Genomic DNA, 439 nt, shown 5'->3' with positions numbered 1-439 from the left:
GGTGCCGCTCGCGGCGGGAGGACGAGGAAGATGAGGTGGCCGGAGGCGGTGAGTTCGAGCGCCTCCGCCGCCGCCTTTTCTCCCGGGACCGTGACCGGCGGCTGCCCCCGCGGCGCCGGTCGGTGCTCCGCGAGCGGTGGCGGGTGGAACGGGACCGCGAGCGGCGGCGGGTGGACGATGAGGCGTGGGAGCCCGGCTTGCGGTCCCGCGAGCGGTGCTTCTTGGAGTCCCAGGGGGAGGCCGGGGCCGGCGGGGCGGGCTGCGCTCCGGAGGAGGAAGAGGCGGCCTCCTTGGCCTCGCCGCCGCTCCGCTTGCGTTCCCGCCTCGACTTCTTGCGGGTGGGCGGGCCGGTGGGGGCGGCGGGGGCTGGGGCCACGGCCGGAGAGGGCGATCGCTGCCGGTAACGCTCGCGCCGCTGGGTCAGGATCTTGCGCCGCAG

The 439-nt window shown here is 77.2% G+C and overlaps 1 protein-coding gene across 1 annotated transcript in view; it reads right to left on the bottom strand.

Moving 5' to 3' along the window:
- SCAF1 (SR-related CTD-associated factor 1) overlaps nucleotides 1–439 on the bottom strand; it is an 11,980-nt gene that overhangs the window by 4,730 nt on the left and 6,811 nt on the right. Inside the window, exon 9 of the mRNA XM_010849711.1 lies at nucleotides 2–439. Within this exon, the coding sequence (XP_010848013.1) occupies nucleotides 2–439 (438 nt within the window). The remainder of the gene's footprint in view (nucleotide 1) is intronic.

Source organism: Bison bison, unplaced genomic scaffold (genome assembly GCF_000754665.1).
Source record: "Bison bison bison isolate TAMUID 2011002044 unplaced genomic scaffold, Bison_UMD1.0 scf7180017864285, whole genome shotgun sequence".
Lineage (NCBI taxonomy): Eukaryota > Metazoa > Chordata > Mammalia > Artiodactyla > Bovidae > Bison > Bison bison.
The sequence above is the reverse complement of the archived record's forward strand: the minus strand, read 5'-3'. Positions and strand labels throughout refer to the sequence as shown.